The sequence below is a fragment of the Camelus dromedarius genome, chromosome 4 (assembly GCF_036321535.1).
Source record: "Camelus dromedarius isolate mCamDro1 chromosome 4, mCamDro1.pat, whole genome shotgun sequence".
In the NCBI taxonomy this organism is placed as follows: Eukaryota; Metazoa; Chordata; class Mammalia; order Artiodactyla; family Camelidae; genus Camelus; species Camelus dromedarius.
Genome location: NC_087439.1, coordinates 43612034 through 43626472, shown reverse-complemented (window position 1 = coordinate 43626472; position 14439 = coordinate 43612034). Strand labels below are relative to the sequence as shown.

At 41.6% G+C, this 14439-nt stretch overlaps 1 protein-coding gene across 1 annotated transcript in view; it reads left to right on the top strand.

Annotated features, from left to right (window-relative positions):
* STK39 (serine/threonine kinase 39) overlaps positions 1-14439 on the top strand; it is a 250703-nt gene that overhangs the window by 190108 nt on the left and 46156 nt on the right. The window contains exons 15-16 of the mRNA XM_031451591.2: positions 9292-9344; positions 13494-13562. Coding sequence (XP_031307451.2) covers positions 9292-9344; positions 13494-13562 — 122 coding nt within the window. The remainder of the gene's footprint in view (positions 1-9291; positions 9345-13493; positions 13563-14439) is intronic.

Here is a 14439-nt window from a genome sequence, read left to right as displayed (position 1 = left end):
ATTTAATATTGTGCCTTCAGCACACAGGAGAAAAAAAAATCCCATCTTTTGTACCACATAGTTGAAGACATTTATATGAAAAAAACCTCGTGTTTTACAACATAGATTTGAAGACATTACTCAGTGTCCCTTATAAAGGAGCTTCCATAAAAAATTTCTCTGTGATATTAATGCCAAGGGGGAAAAATGTGCCTTACATGTTTCTTTTTTGATAAGTTAAGAACTGTATCATGCAATATTTCCTTTTTTTTTTTTTTTTGCCTTACCCACAAGCAAACAGCTAAATTTGGTGCTTACTTGGAATAATTGATATCTCAAGCATGTGTAATGTCTCTTTCTGTGTTCCCTTTAACTACTTTGTTATGTTTAATAAGCAAATGTTTGATTGTGTATTTGATTTCATTTTGAAAGTACTTCCCACCCGTTTTGCAACAATTAAACAAACCAAATAAACAGTTGGCAAGGAAGATGGCGCTTGCCCATAATAGAGTTTGTAGCAGTTTGTGCCTTGAAGAAGTAACCTTCCATTATTTCGAAAATTTACTCCTGGAATCCTGCAAACACGTGCAGCCCTGCCTACCTCCCCATATAATGTATCAAACTGCATCGAGACACCCACCACCATAACATGATGTCTAGAACCCAGTTGGATATTTATTGAATCATGTCTTGGGCGGGGTGATTATGTTGTCAGTATAATGGACTTTGCATGTTGACTTGAAATCCTGACGCACTGAAGACAGGTTTCTATCACAGAAACATCTGTGAGTCTGGGTTTTCTGCAATAAACCCTAACACACTGCAAACTTTCAGGGGCAAATGTTAACGAAGGCTGCCTCTATACTTATATCAGTGGATTGTAATTAAGAGGCATATACCCTGAGTAATAAGTGTGCTTAATATTTTTTTCTGCTCCTAAAAAAATGTGAACTCTTGACTGGACTGTTTCTGCCCTCATCAGCCCTACACACGAGACTAGTTTTGTGTGGTCACTCCGTTTCCCTTTTGCCCTGTAGGTAAAAATCAGTTCAATAAATACCTTCCCTGGACATCCTGATTACTAAAAAGGACTGCCACCTGTGATATATAGTTCTATAGTCTTGACAGGAAGCAGAGCCCTTCCACAATAATCTGTTTGCTCCTGATTTATCACAGCTCAGATGTAACACAACTGATTTTGTACCGTGTAGGTAGAACATTATTAAAATTTTATGTGTAAAACAGAATCAAAATGTTGTTTAGCCTGGAGAGTGGATGGAGTGGGGGAGAGGAGACAACTGTGGCCTCTACTTGGCAGGCATGGAGATTTTCAAGAGGTTTCTGTTGAAGAAAATAACCTAATTTAACTCAGGTTGGATTATTTCCAGATGAAAACTTTTTTTTTTTTCTAAGATGGGCAAAGGTGGTTATTTATGATAATTTTTGCATGTGACTTATTCATAGGTGTTGGCATGGTGGAGAGCATCAGAGATCGCTGTATGCAAGGCTCAGCGTATGCACCTCTAATTTAGGTGTCAGCTGTGTGAAGTCACATGCAGCCAGACTGTCTGCTCCCTGCAGGCTGCAAATCTGAAAGGGTCCTTCAGGCTGCTCGATAGCCAGTGGGATGCTCCAGAGTCCTTAGCCTGTGGTTCTAGTTGCAGAAAGGCCTGCAGACCACCAGCGTGAAAGGTCGAATTTTTTTATTTGTCAAGATAGTTTATTAAAGAAACGGGGTGCGTGCGTGTGCGCGCGTACCCTTACATGTGTGCATATACATGTGTACGTTAGTCACTGCTCGTGGTTTTGTTGTTGTTGTTAAAGGGAACCGTGTGATATCCTGATCAGTTTGACGTTGGTCACGGGCTCTGTGATGCTGCATCACGATGTAGACTAGAATTCTGGATGCTGCCAACTTACACCTAGGCTGTAGGCACATTTCTGGGTGTCTGGAGGTAGAATGCTGAAAGGAATTTTCACTTTGGCTTTTTAGGACCCTGATCCAAAAGGCTCTTTTGAGGCAAGTCACATGCAAGGCCAGGGGTTGGGAGGAGGGGGAGGTATGGCTCTCTCACTCCTGGAGCACTGGCACGTGGTGTATGGAGGTATGTGCACATGGGAGAGCTTGCTCCAGCCAGGGCTCCGGGACGCGGTGCTGATGGTGCAGCGGTAGCTCCCACCTTTCTCTCTGCCACCACGTGGACCGGACATGAAGCGCATTCCCATCAGTGACGTCTCGTTGGGTGTGGTCCTCCTTAACTAGGGGCCGCGGTGCACTGGGAGAAGAACCTCTTCCTTTAGAGACTGTACCTCCGTCACCCTGCCTGCAGTTTGAGAACCACTTACGGGGGATAAAGAGCCATCGTCTCGGAATCTGAGTCCCTGGTGGGGTGTTCTGCCTGCTGGTAATGGCCCCCAAGACTGGGCTGGCACCTAGTAGGTGGTCAGCAAGGACTTAGGGAGTGTTGAGTGAGTTAACCAGCTGTGTAGTCTTACCTACACAAGCCACTCAGTCTCTTTGGCTTCTGTTTCCTCACCTGAGGAATGAGGGAAATGGATTAGCTGACCTCGAGGGCCCCCTTCAGTTATAAAGTTATATGGTTCTGTGGTTGGGCCTTTACCTGAGGGGAGGATTAATTTGACAGGAGTATGAAGGATGAGCAGAGTGAGAGCTGAGAGGGTCGGGGAGCACTCCTCTCTCTAAATTAGTCTAATAGTTCCTTCTTGCTACTCTTTTTTTTTTGGATGGGGGTGGTGTGATTAGGTTTGTTTATTTACTCATTTGTTCAAGTGGAGGTACTGAGGATTGAACCCAGGACCTCATGCTGCTAAGCATGCGCTGTACCACTGAGCCGCACCCTCTCTGCTCTACTGCTGAGTCAGAGCACACGTGTGCTCCGGGCTCTTCCCGGCAGTGTTACATGGTCAGCCACTGCTCTCTCCGTTCTCTGGGAAGATGGTAAGCTCGCTCGGGGCGGGAGCCGGGCCTTTGCCCGCTTGCGTGGGCCTCAGGGCATAGGGCATCACTGCACCTGATGGTGTGAGGGAGTCAGTCCCACGGTGTTTCCACACAGCTCGTTGAATCTGGGAGGGAAGCTGAAGAAACTGCAGGTGAGACAGGGAAGCTGCCGACTGGATGTGCTTGCTGGTGGGGGAGTGAGCTGCAGAGGGGGCTCCCAGAGCCGAGCCGCCAGTTCCTGAGCAGGTCTCTGCTCTGGGAAAGCCTGCAGGTGGAGCCGGTGCCGCGGCAGCACACCCATCGGCCTGGCCCGGGGAGCTGCTGCTTGCTCTTCCTGCGTCTTTGGTGTCTGGCCTTATGTTGTCGGCGTCCTTCAACTTCTCGTGACATTGGCATTTTTCACGTCTCACGGAGTTTTCTTCCTGGGCCGCACGCTCATCTGCCAGGGGTTACACCCCAAGTAACGGCTCCCTCCCCTCTGGGCCCTCTCCCCTTCGGCTGTGCACCTTTAGTTTTAGCCGCAGTTTTCTCTCTATGGATGCATGGTGCACGTGAGTGTGGCTGAAATTTTCTTTGTTCACTAAAATCATTTATTGTCATACGTATCGCAGATATTGGTGACCTGCCCTTGAACCTAGAGAGAGCAGTTAGGAGCATCTGTAGATGCAGGGCAGGGCTCTTAGAGCCTCGGGTGAGGGTTGTACACTGGCAGAGACAATGGGTAACAGAAGTAAGTTCTAGATTTGGTTCAGATCTGCCCTTCAGGCACGTGCTGTGGGGTACAGCCTTTACGCTTTTCTGAGCCTCCATCTCCTCAGCTGTAAAATAATGGGGGATCATAGTCATCCCTACTTGAGGGGTGGTTTTGAGCCTCGAGTAAGGTAACATGTGAATCACCAAGCATGTACCAGCAGGTATTAAATGCTGTTAACTATGATTTTCCCCATCGCACAGTGGAGGAAACAGAGTACAGAGGCCAGACAACTAGTGGGTGGAATTGAGCACAGCCCTCTCTCCACAGTTGACAGTATCACCTCATTAGCGCCGAGCTGCCTCCTGGTGTGGAGAGAAATGCCCAGCTCGCTCAGTCTCATTTTCTTCCTATACCTGTGGGAAAGGACTTCAGTTTGGTGCTAAGGGTAGGAAAGGAGCACACTGACCTAAACTGGTGTCCTAACTGAGTCCTGGCCCAACATGTTTGAAAGGTCCCCATCCGGCTCCCGGTGCGGGGGACATTCCAGGAGTCCAGGAGTGTGTGGAGGGCCCACTGGACTTCCTTGGACACCAGCAGCTCTACCCTGACCTGGAATGTAAGGAAGAAGAGGGCTGTTGTTGGCTAGGAAAATCCCCTGCTGCTTAGCGGGGAGGGGCCACCTGGATCCTGGGAAACTTTGTATCCACTGCCCTTAGAGGGATCCTGTGTGGTGCTACGCCAGCTCCATCCTTCAACCTCAGGGCTCAGGAAGATGGTTGACTTTCAGCCTCGCTCCAGAGTACCCTGTGTGATGGAGGGGACACAGTCCCAGTGACACTGAGAGCTTATGAGTGTCTTCGGTCTTCTAAGCCTTTGGATCACATCTGATTGTTAGGATGCGTGTGCCCCTGTGTATTTGTTGGCGTGGGCTTGGAAACATTACTGTGTGGCTGAGAAATGCAGATAGTCCTGAGCTGGCATTTTACTCTGGGAGCCCTCCAGGAGCAATAGCTCTGTCAGACTGTCCTGACGTGCTAAATTAAGAGGTACAGAAAATGCTACATCCTGTAAAATACATACTTGAACTGCTAGGGCCTTGTGCACCTCTGCCCCCAGGAAGGGTACATGTTCACTCACGTGTCTGTCATCACCACCCTCGTAGGCAGCTGCCTCAGTTGACTGTTCACTGCCTCTGTGTCCCTTGCAGATGAATTGAAGGAGCAGAAAGAAAAACCCGACACATACCGATCTGTATCTTGGAAGTTCTCATTTTGAACGGACATAGCAAAAAATAATAGTATTTAACAAAATTAAGCCCCAGTTCTTGCCTGGCCATAACCAGCTGGTACTGAGTAGTGGTTGCCCCCTTCAAATGGGGAATAAGTTTTCCAGTTGGCATAGTCGTCACATCTCTCGTTTTGTTTTTTTTTAGTACACTTCCTGCCTCACTCATTTGAAGTTCCCGCAGTGGTGCTTTCAAATTGCTTATGAGAGTGTAAATTGGTCCAACTTAAATGAAGGGGAATTTGATAGTATCTGTCAAATTGTAAATGGATATATCCTTTGACCAAGCAATTTGCTTCTAGAAAATTTATTTTTATTCTCATATATTTGCAAAGTGACATGAGAACAAAGTTATTCATTGCAGCACTGTTTATAATAGTGAAAGAGTAGAAACAATCCGTTCATAGAATGGGAACTGGTTTTAAAAAACAGGATAGAGCATATAACAGAATACTATATAGCTATAAATGAACAAAAAAAAAATTCAAAAGCTCTCTGTGAAACAATATGGAGAGATTTCAAGTTGTATTATTAAGTTAAATAAAAGGCAAGGAGCAGAGTAGTGGATATAGTATGCTGCTGCCATCTCGCATTTGTATTAAATAGGCTAGAGGGGACTGTGTGTATTTGCTAGTATACACATAAAGCATGTCAGGAAGGATGCACAGAAAGCATATAGCACTGATCGTCTCCATGAGGGGAACCAGGCAGATGAGTAATAGGGTTTGAGAGAACTGGATTGCACTGAATACCCTATTGTACCTTTTGATTTTTAAACCATGTGATAATATCGCCTATTTTAAAATGTAAATGTCCTTCCCAAGCCCTATAAGCATTTGCATTTGTGATACAATATCTACTGCAATGAGAAATAAGAGTTGTTCTTGGTTTTTTCTATTTAGGATTAAAAAGGTTTGCAGATGTTAACCACTATGTATAAAAATAGATTAAAAAAACAAATAGCACAGGAACTATATTCAGTATGTCGTAATAACCTTTTATGAAAACGAATATATGTGTATATATGCATGACTGGGACATTATGCTGTACACCAGAAACTGACACATTGTAACTGACTACTTCAATTAAAAAAAAAAGGGTTTTAGTAAGAGTTATCGAGGGGGCGGGTATAGCTCAGTGGTAGAGTGCATTCATAGCATGCACAAGGTCCTGGATTCAGTCCCCAGTACCACCATTAAAAAAAGTTATCAAAAGATTGCCTGGTTCTTGAAACCGTTGCTCTCAAGTTATTAATGTCTCCTCTGTAAAGTTGCACAGACTTAGTTTCTGGCCTTAAATCAGACCTATTTTCAGCTTCCCTGAAATCAAGAGTATCCTGTGCCACATCAATTAAAGTAAATGTACTTTCAATTAAAGGTGTTAAGTATGCGTATGAAAAGATTAATTCTTTATAAAAGGATGACCTTCAGTAGTTAGATCCAATTAGGCATTTTTCCGACTGTATTTCATCCTGATGGGACAAGTCTACTATTCACAATCAATCACTGTGATCTTTACAAAGGCAGGTATTTTAGGTTCAGAGTCATAAAAGAATGACTTGACTAGGCAGCCACCATGACCTGAGCCACAATCGACGAAGACAGAGATTATGGACCTTGGATGTTACTTTCCTGGGATTAATATTTAAAGAATCAGGATGAGCATGGTGATATTCGGGTACAGTTCGTATATCTCTCTTCTCATGACCTTAGTAGAACAAACTAATTTCAACAAGACTGATCAAAAGAAAGAGAGAAAAGGAGCAATGACCTAAATTAGCATGAAACCTAGTTCCCTTTCATTTTTTTTCTCTTCCTGTCATTGCATGATTAAATACAGTAAAAAATACTGGCTTTCCTAGTGATGATTTTGTCTTACTGAATTGTTGTAGTTCAGATGCAACCTTTGCTGATACATGGCACACAAAACCAAGGCTGTTAAATAAATAAATGCCCACTGATCTTTTTATGGTAACATGCAGAGTGCTGCGGAATATTTATTTTCTCTCAAAGAAAATTGAACATTTCTATTTGCATTAGGTATTTGCAATATGGAATTGTTGGTCCTCACTATACCACTCACTAACTTAGTAAACTTGGAAAAGCCATTAAATGTACTGGTCAGAAAATGCGAAACAAGTAATACTTCCTTTGTATGTATCTCAACGGTTGATTGTTGGAACCAAATGAAACTTGATACCAGTGTTTCTCAAAGTGTGGTCCTGTGACCCCTGGGAGTCCTTGAGACCCATTCAGGGAGCTAATGAGGTAGAAACTATTTTTTTTTATAATAATTTAAAGAGATTATTGGCCTTTTTCACGCTCATTCTTTCACATATGTACAGTTGAATTTTCCAGTGGCTGGCTACATATATGATGTTGCAGCGGATTGAATACAGAAGCAAATGTAAGAATCCAGCTGCCTTAAGCCAGAGGTTTACAAAAATAGAGAACAATGCATTCGTTTCACTGATTTTTTTCTTTTGGAATGCAAAATAATTATTCATAAAAAAATTCTTTTACGTTAACAGGTGACTGGGCTAATTATTGTCCTTTTCAAGCCAGTTAATAAATATTTTAAGCAGTTTTAATTTCTAGTGCAGTAAATATCGATAGATATAACTAACATAAACAAAAGCTCCTTAAGGGTCCTTTGTACTTTTTAAGATTGCAAAGAGGTCCTAAGACCAAAAAGTGTGAGAACTGATGATGGATGTGAAGCACTATGTAATGTGTGGTGACGTTGGTAAGTTTTTAAGTTTATTATGAAAATGTAGGCAACATGGAAGCAGCCCTTCCAGTGCAGGCGCTGGTTGTTCACGGCCCCCTCCACCTCCAAGGCAGGCTTGCTTAGTCTGGTGTCCAAGATGGTCTCTGAACCATGTACAGCTGCCTGCAGTTTCATGCATCAGTCATGGGTCTGCTTTCTTAGTGTGAGTGTCTCCAATATTTAGTTTTCTGATTCTCAGAAGGTCCTAAAAGAAGCACAGCTGTAGGAATCGCTAATGTCCGCTAGTCCCACTCTTGTCTCCAAGAGGAGTAGCAATGACATCGTGGTGCAGGCACCTGGGAGGAGATGCAGAAGTTCAAGGCTCTCTTGTCAGTGGCCTGGGCGTGGCCATCTCTTGAGTTCTTGACCCTTTACCTCTCTGCTTGTGGAAGGCTGTGAGACTTGCGCCGGCTTCTCTAGGCACTGGGAAAAGGGCTTTCTCTCAGTCAGTACCATGCCTTTGTCATTGTTCTGGGCCTCATCACACTTGATGAAGTAGGTTATTGTAGGACATAAAGAACCGCGAACAGGCTATGGACCAAAAATGGCCCGGAGACTGGCGTCTGATTTGAGCACTGTGCCTAGACACCAGCAGGCAGTAGCCAGAGTTTTAGAGGACCAAACTGGGGTGCTGAACAGGATTTGACCAGACTCCTGGCACCAGAAGGAGGTTGTTCAGGGATGGGTATTCAGCCCATCTCCGTCTCTGTCTTGCACATCCATGGGAGCTGAGCAAGTAACTGAGTGCTTACAGAAATTACTACTTCATGTGTCCTGCTGCAGTTTCTTAAGGTGTTTATCTACTTTAATTCCAGCATCTGTTGAGAGTTATAATAGTTAAGTGTTTTTCTGAGAATTTAAAACCACTCTGATTATAACTCAGTGCCCCTTATTATCATTTCTTGAAATCAGTGTGAATGGAAAACTCGTATCTTAGATATTTTCTTGTTCCATATTTCCCCAGTGTCATTTAATTTTTTGATTGAATGCAGATGTATGTATATATTGTAGTTTTATGTAAGCATTTAAAATTTTTTTTAAGTTTTATGTATCCAGTGGGTAATTTCACAACATACACAGGTCCCTCTCTAGTTATGATAAAATTTTTAACTACAAAATACACACCTTATTCTGGGCATTTTGTTGCACAATTTAATGTATAATGCTGTCGTGAAGTTTACTGTGAAGACTATCTTCCTTATTTCTTTCACTTTTAAAAATAATTTGATAAAATACTATTTTCCCAGGAAAAATATGACAAATGTATTGAATATTATTTAGACTAGACTAAAAGCTTCTGAAATTTTTAATGAGGGAATTAAATTTAAGGTTAATGATTTAGTGTAGATTTTATAAAAGAAGCATTTATTTTTGGAATTTTATGATATGAGCATGTTTGTGTAAGGTAAATTCAATCAATTAAATGAATATCTCCCTTTATTATTGTCATAACTATCTCTTCCAGTTGAGGAGGTACTCGGAGGTAACCCAAAACTGTTAAATGCTATCTACGTGTTAGTAGCATCTTATAAAAATTGGGATACGTTTAGTTGGGTTAAACTCTGCTTCATTAGATTTTAATGTGCTATATGTTATGTCTTTCAGAAACTCCAGAAAGGAACTTAATGACATACGATTTGAATTTACTCCGGGAAGAGGTAAGTTTTAGTTGAAATTATTATTTTAATGCTGCAAAGAGCATTTCAGAAATTGATTACAGGCGTGTGGTTATAATTTGCTATTCAAAAATGCATTCTATAAAATCAAAGAGGGGAAGGAAGGAAGGAAGGATTTGCAATAATTGTGGGGAATCCAAACTGAACCCACTTACTGGCTGCATGAATTCCAGTGATGCACACAGCACAGTATATGCACACTTAGAAATTGACTATATTAGCTGGACCATGAAAAGAAGTACTGGTGTGATGATGCAGGGCCTCAAGGACATTGTGATGAGTGTGATGGCTTGTGCACAGCAGTCCTAATTAGGACTGAGCAACAAACAATGATAGTAGACAAAAAGGTAGCGCACTTCGTCTCTCTTGTTGTCAGTTCCGATTACACGAAGCCCACACTGAGGGATACCTGGGCTTCTGCTTGCTGCAGGCACCACTAGAGAGCTTGGTAGGAACGGTGCCAGTCTTGCAGCTGCATGTAATTTCAGTATTTTGAACAGTTATTAAAATAGTTTAGAGGCTAGACTGGTTGCTCTTTAAGCACCTGGATGCCTGGAAGTCAGAGCCTTGTCTTATTTCTTGGCATCGTGAGCACCTGCCAGGTGCCTGGTAGGCAGGAGAATCTCAAGTCTTTTTTGGTTAATTATTGGATACAGGCTTTGGAGATTTTGTTCTTGAACAAAAACTGCTATTTTCATACTGTTTGGTTTATGGCCCGAACAGTCTAGAGAAGTGAGAATCAGGTGCTAATGCTAAGACTGAATGTGTTCTCCTTGGCCTCTGGTTTCAGATTTTTATGTACATGAAGACGGCCTCAATGTCTATGTTGGATATCTTTCTAAAATATATTAGTCTCATACATTTGAAGTATTAACATATATATATATATAAGCTAATAACACTCTGTAATTATTGTACGTATTAGAACTCTAGGTGAATTTTGATTAGATTAAATAAATTGTATTTGCTGAAGTTGTGAAAATCCGAAACTTTCTAGCTTGATATCTAGCCAGTCAGTTAACTGCTTTGACCTCCCTGCTATTATCACCTGGAAGGAGACACAGACTCAGGTGCTTCCAGGAGTCAGAGTGAATGGTGGAGCCTTCAGGTAACCAGAGAGTTCTGTCTAAATATATTCAGGTTCAGTTTTGAAGAAAGTGCCCATCAAACAAAATACGTTCCTGGACCGTACATGGTCACAGACTCGCTGGCCCTGATGTCTAGGCTCCTGTAAGCACAGAGATTTAATGACTTCCAGGATCTTTGAATTAAACTAACATATGAAGTAACTTTTACAAAACAAATGAAAGTAAGGCCCTTGTGAATTTGCTAACTGATCTTCCTTTCTGGGTACATCTGTCTTTGACAGTTTAGACTCAGCCTATGAAATTGAACAATTGCCCATTCTATTATCAAAAAGCTGTCTATTTTGTCCTAATATAAAGATACTGACCAGACAATACTGTGATAAAATCTAGTCACTAGATAATAGATGTTTCAAGTACAGTAAATAAGAGAACAGATTCTTATTTTAAGGGTTTTTTTTTCTGATTTTTTTAAAATTGACAGTGGCAATAAAGGTCAATTTTAATTTTAAGAGGTAACAAAGAAATGAATTTCTGCATTGAAGATTTCTGGGGAGAAGACAGTCCTATCAGCGTTACCTGGCCCTTTGTGCTGGCTTTGGCAGCCTTGTTTGCCATGGTTAGATTCAGAGTTGCTGCATTTGTTATCCAGGTGGAAACAATAGTATTGGCTTCCTGTTGATAGCTGGCCTCCCCGGGCAGTGGGCACAGCTTGTTAATTTTAGAAACACCATGGCTATGTCACCGTACCTCTGTGATTACTGATGCTGCCTGCATTTCAGGTGTTGTCTGCACTCCATCTGTGCATGCACACCAAGTGGTGCACTGTCTCTCTGCTGTGTACACACATAAATACATGTATATGGCATTGACTGTATAACATGAACATATCAAGTACTCTGTCCTCGTTTGAGGGTAAGCTTTTTTGGTTTATGACGTTGCTGTATGCTCTGGAAGGCAGAGCATATGTGATTCTTTATGATTATCCTTTTTATGCATTAGGAATGTTAAGCAGCTTAAAGAAAAATAAATGACCAGTTAATTACCTTCAAGTTTTTGCTCTTAACTATTTCTGATAGATTACTTAACATGCAAGCAAAATAACTGCTTAGTGGCACACACACCCAAACATGGAATATTTCCATTTTGACCAACCAGCACAACCCATTTACCAAGAGTCCTGAAAACAGTCAGAGGTACTGTGCACTTTAGTCATTTGGGTATGTTACTTGCTTTGGTACTGTTTTAGTGCTAGCCCTCATTGTGGCTTTGTTTGATTATTCCGTTTTCAACTACCTTCTTTTGATAATAGCTCCTTACTCAAGTGTAAGAACTTACTGGTACTTTAGAGATGGTGGTAACACATCCAGTTGCTTTAACAGATGATCAGTCAGCAGATGTGTAACCACTGCCTACCATGTGCCCAGTCTACTAGACAGGCACTTTAATTCAATAGGCTTCTTTTCTTGACGCTTCCAGTGGCATCCAGAAAGGTGGAGATTGTGCGATGAACATTCCAGCTGACTTCATGAAGCTAAATCACATTCAGAGTAGAGCCTTTTATTGTGCTCCCCTAGGTTCCATGCTATGGGATCATTTTATCTCTGAGAGAATTTTATGCAGTGTTTCTTGTACCTCCAGCAGTAAGGACAAGACCCAAGATAAACCCACCTTATATGGAATTTCATTGTTTAGTAAGATTCCTATGTTTTTCTTTTCTATTTCCTTCATTTAGTCCATTCACTGAATGAGGAAAATGATAGAATACCACAATTTCTCTGCAAGGACAAAGAACAGATGTCAGCTGTCAAATTTTTATTGGAGATTTAGGAAATTGGGCCATCTACGAAAGGGAGAGAGAGCACAAGAGTGTGAGGTGCATCTGAGATGATCTCTGGCTGCTGCCTCTCATCACAGTTACCATTTATTGAGTAATTACTGTGAGTCAGACACTGGGCAAGGCACATTGAAGCCCATGGATTGTAAGATAATTGTACCATCCGTCAGCCACATGCTCACGTGAGAGCATGTACATACATACTCTCTCTCTCTCATATATGGCCTCTTACATAGTCACACATTTGAAACACAGATTAAGCAAGGAAACTGGTCTGTGTTGAGGGCACTGTTGGAATAGCAAACTCAGTTCACTTTAGATGCTTGTTTGATTTGGGTGCTATACTTTTCCCAGATTCTTCTTCTCCAGCTATAACCCTGGAAATTTGTGGCAATATCTGATGGCCACAGAGACCACGTCACCTCCCTTGTGAATCATAGGGGTTCATAATGGTTCTTTGACCATGTGGCAGTTTATCAGTTTCTCTTTACAGAGTCTTCAGACCGACTTCTCACTATTACCATGTTACCATTACTTAAGCTCTCAATTAAGTAATTTCAGTTATAGTCACTGGCTTCAGTCCCATCTTTATGTGATTTCTAACTCCTGTCGCTTATTGAGAAAAGGCATTCTTTTATTCAACCACATTTTCTAAGAGGATGAATTGTTGCTATCAAATGATCAATGTCATGTTAAAGGAGTTTCTTAATAGCATAAATTTAAATAACTCATCTCAATAGTCCAACAAGCTCATAGGCTGTTTGTACCAAATATAAGGTTGTATCAAATGCTGCCTCTTCAACCTGTGCCATAAATTCTGACTCAGTAGCTACTAATGATAGGGCAGGATTGATGGAGACTGGAATTAACCTTGGCAAGAAGGAAAAGCAGCGTCATAGGGACCAGTTATGAGCTAACTTCAAGAGATGCATTTGAGGAGTAATTCAGATAGTAGACAAAGGGCAAAGGTTTCTTGGTTCACCAGAAATGAAAAAATGATTTTGTGTACCTTCTGTTGAATGAGTAGCAGGATGCAAATTGTACCTGGCAAACGTCGTTCACAGTGCTTCCGATTTTTACTCCTGATGGAATCTGAACTGTTGAGTTAAAACACATGTGGATGATTTTTCTATATGAAAAAAATACGTATTTTACACTGTATTGTTGGGTTTTACGTATGGTTGCTAACACACCTTCACATCTGGGCAGATACGGCAGACGGCGTTTCTCAGGAGCTCTTCTCGGCAGGCTTGGTTGATGGTCATGATGTAGTTATAGGTAAGTGCTGTTTTACTCACGTACAGTCATTTTGTTGATGTATCAAATGGAGATATGCTCAGAAAAGTTTCATAAAGAAGTAATTATCTATGTGGATTTCTGAAAATTTCTTCTTGAACTCTTACCTTTTATGTGAAACAATTATACTTAAGAGCCGTATTTAATTTTCTGTTTTAAAAGCTCTTAATGCAATTCTGTCCCATCCATCTGGGCATGATTTATCCAATGCAGAACCTCACATATTAGAGATAAAACAAAGAACCTGGAAGACCCAGAAGAAGCCTATGACATAGCAAACCCAAGAAACTATAAATTCTATGTAGCAAAGTTCAGGAGCCTCTGAGGTCCTCTCTCAGCAGCTCTCTGCTCTTTCTTTGGACACAGTTCTAATAATCTTAGATGGCAGTTTTGGCAAGATTCATTATGAAGTCTTAAGGTTGGATGGGACTTAATGATCATTCAGGTCAGTTCTTTGATTGCATAGACAGGGAAACAGATTCCTAAAAGTGAGTCACTGGTGTCCAGGGCTGTGGCAGCTGGGCTGTGGCAGAGACCAGGGCCCTTTCTATGACTAATAGAATCAAAAGAAAGCTGCATGAAAATAGGGGAGCCTGCTAATTACACACGCTGATGGGAGCAAGAAATGACTCCTGATAAGACAAGGGAGACAGAGAAGCTATAAGAGGCAGACAGTGTCGTCTAAGAAAGAGTGTAGCCTGGTTCTACCTGAGGTAAGGGTGAAGAGCTGCACACCCCTCAGCAAATTCTGTTTATGAAGACTTCATAATGTAGTCTGTTACTGCGCATTCATAATGACGACCCTAAGTAACCAAGGTGAGTTACCATTAATATTAATTATGAACTGTATTAATTATGT